The 1,668-nt window shown below is 42.1% G+C and overlaps 1 protein-coding gene across 1 annotated transcript; it reads left to right on the top strand.

The window, feature by feature from the left end:
- The first annotated feature begins 406 nt into the window (after positions 1-406).
- LOC131405858 (olfactory receptor 11G2-like) lies at positions 407-1,429 on the top strand. The gene has a single exon (XM_058541100.1). It carries the CDS (start codon positions 443-445, stop codon positions 1,376-1,378), a length of 936 nt encoding a protein of 311 aa, XP_058397083.1. The 5' UTR covers positions 407-442; the 3' UTR covers positions 1,379-1,429.
- Positions 1,430-1,668: the final 239 nt, after the last annotated feature.

The following is a 1,668-nucleotide window of genomic DNA, read 5'->3' as shown; positions in this document are numbered from 1 at the left end:
ATACTTTGTTATTAAAACAAAGAAAATAGGTGTAGATTACCACAAGGAAAGAATGTTAAAATTGGAGAGAGAGGCAGAGGATAGTGATTGAAACGTAGCATGAGGGGAGGTTCTAGGGTGCAAGTGATGTTCTATTTCTTGACCTCAGTGGTGGTCACTGTGGAGTTTTATTTATAATGATTTCATAAGCTGTATATTCCTATGTTAAGCATGTTTCCATACATTTAACGATAAGGAAACATCTCAGTATATCGACTGACTCTAGTGTTTCTACAGTCCAACAACTAACACAAGACAGTATTTCAGGATCAGACAAAATAGTAACTATTGATACATAAGTGTTTATTGCATTCCCCAGGGTGGTTTCAATACAATCTGGGTTCCCATCTGTCTTCACATTGTTATTCAATAACTTGTTGGTGTTTTTACAGCTCACAGACCCATGAAAACCTCCAACACCCCCAACAACTCCAGCACCATCACTGGCTTCATCCTCCTGGGCTTCCCTTGCCCCAGGGAGGGGCAGATCCTCCTCTTTGTGCTCTTCTCCGTTGTCTACCTCCTGACCCTTGTGGGCAATGGTTCCATCATCTGTGCTGTGCTTTGGGATGGGAGACTCCGCACCCCCATGTACATCTTGCTCACCAACTTCTCTTTCCTGGAGATCTGCTATGTCACCTCCACTGTCCCCAACATGTTGGCCAACTTCCTCTCTGACACCAAGGTCATCTCCTTCTCTGGGTGCTTTCTCCAATTCTACTTTTTCTTCTCCTTGGGCTGTACAGAATGCTTTTTCTTGGCTATTATGGCATTTGATCGATACCTTGCCGTCTGCTGGCCTCTCCATTACCCCACTCTTATGACTAGACGTCTCTGCACCAATCTTGTGGTCAGCTGCTGGGTACTTGGTTTCCTCTGGTTCCTGATTCCTATCATTGTTATTTCCCAAATATCTTTCTGTGGATCCAGGATCATTGACCACTTCCTGTGTGATCCAGGTCCTCTGCTGGCCCTCGCCTGTACCAGAGCCCCTGTAATAGAGTTAACTAGCTCGATCTTAAGTTCTCTGCTCTTATTTATGCCCTTTCTTTTCATCATGGTATCCTATGCTCTGGTCCTGAGAGCTGTGTTGAGGGTCCCTGCAGCAGGTGGAAGAAGAAAGGCTTTCTCCACCTGTGGGTCTCATCTGGCTGTGGTTTCTCTTTTCTATGGCTCAGTGATGGTCATGTATGTGAGCCCAACATCTGATCATGAAGCTGGAGTACAGAAGATAGTGACTCTGTTTTATTCTGTAGTTACTCCACTCATTAACCCTGTAATATATAGTCTGAGGAACAAAGATATGAAACATGCTATGAAGAAATTACTGGGAACATAAAAGTAAGAGTCTTGGTTTAAAAGATTTTAGGGAGCAGAATCTGTTTTTAATTTTGTGGTTAAAAAAAAACTAACTGACATCACTCAGGAATTGTTCATATTGTTTTTGAACTTTATACACTATGTTTTTTATTTCCTAGATTTATAGGGGTCTCAAAGATATACTCCATCTCCCTGATTTTACAAATGATTGAGCCACAGATTGAAAAACTGGGTTTAGTTTGTTGGGGAAATATAACTAAAATCAAATCTCCTGCCAAACCAGAAAACCACTCCACAAACGTAGAAGAG

Source organism: Diceros bicornis, chromosome 5 (genome assembly GCF_020826845.1).
Source record: "Diceros bicornis minor isolate mBicDic1 chromosome 5, mDicBic1.mat.cur, whole genome shotgun sequence".
Taxonomy (NCBI): Eukaryota; Metazoa; Chordata; class Mammalia; order Perissodactyla; family Rhinocerotidae; genus Diceros; species Diceros bicornis.
The sequence above is the reverse complement of the archived record's forward strand: the minus strand, read 5'-3'. Positions and strand labels throughout refer to the sequence as shown.

Coding starts and splice junctions, on each gene's coding strand:
- LOC131405858 (XM_058541100.1), top strand. CDS start 443: ATGAAAACCTCCAACACCCCCAACAACTCCAGCACCATCACTGGCTTC.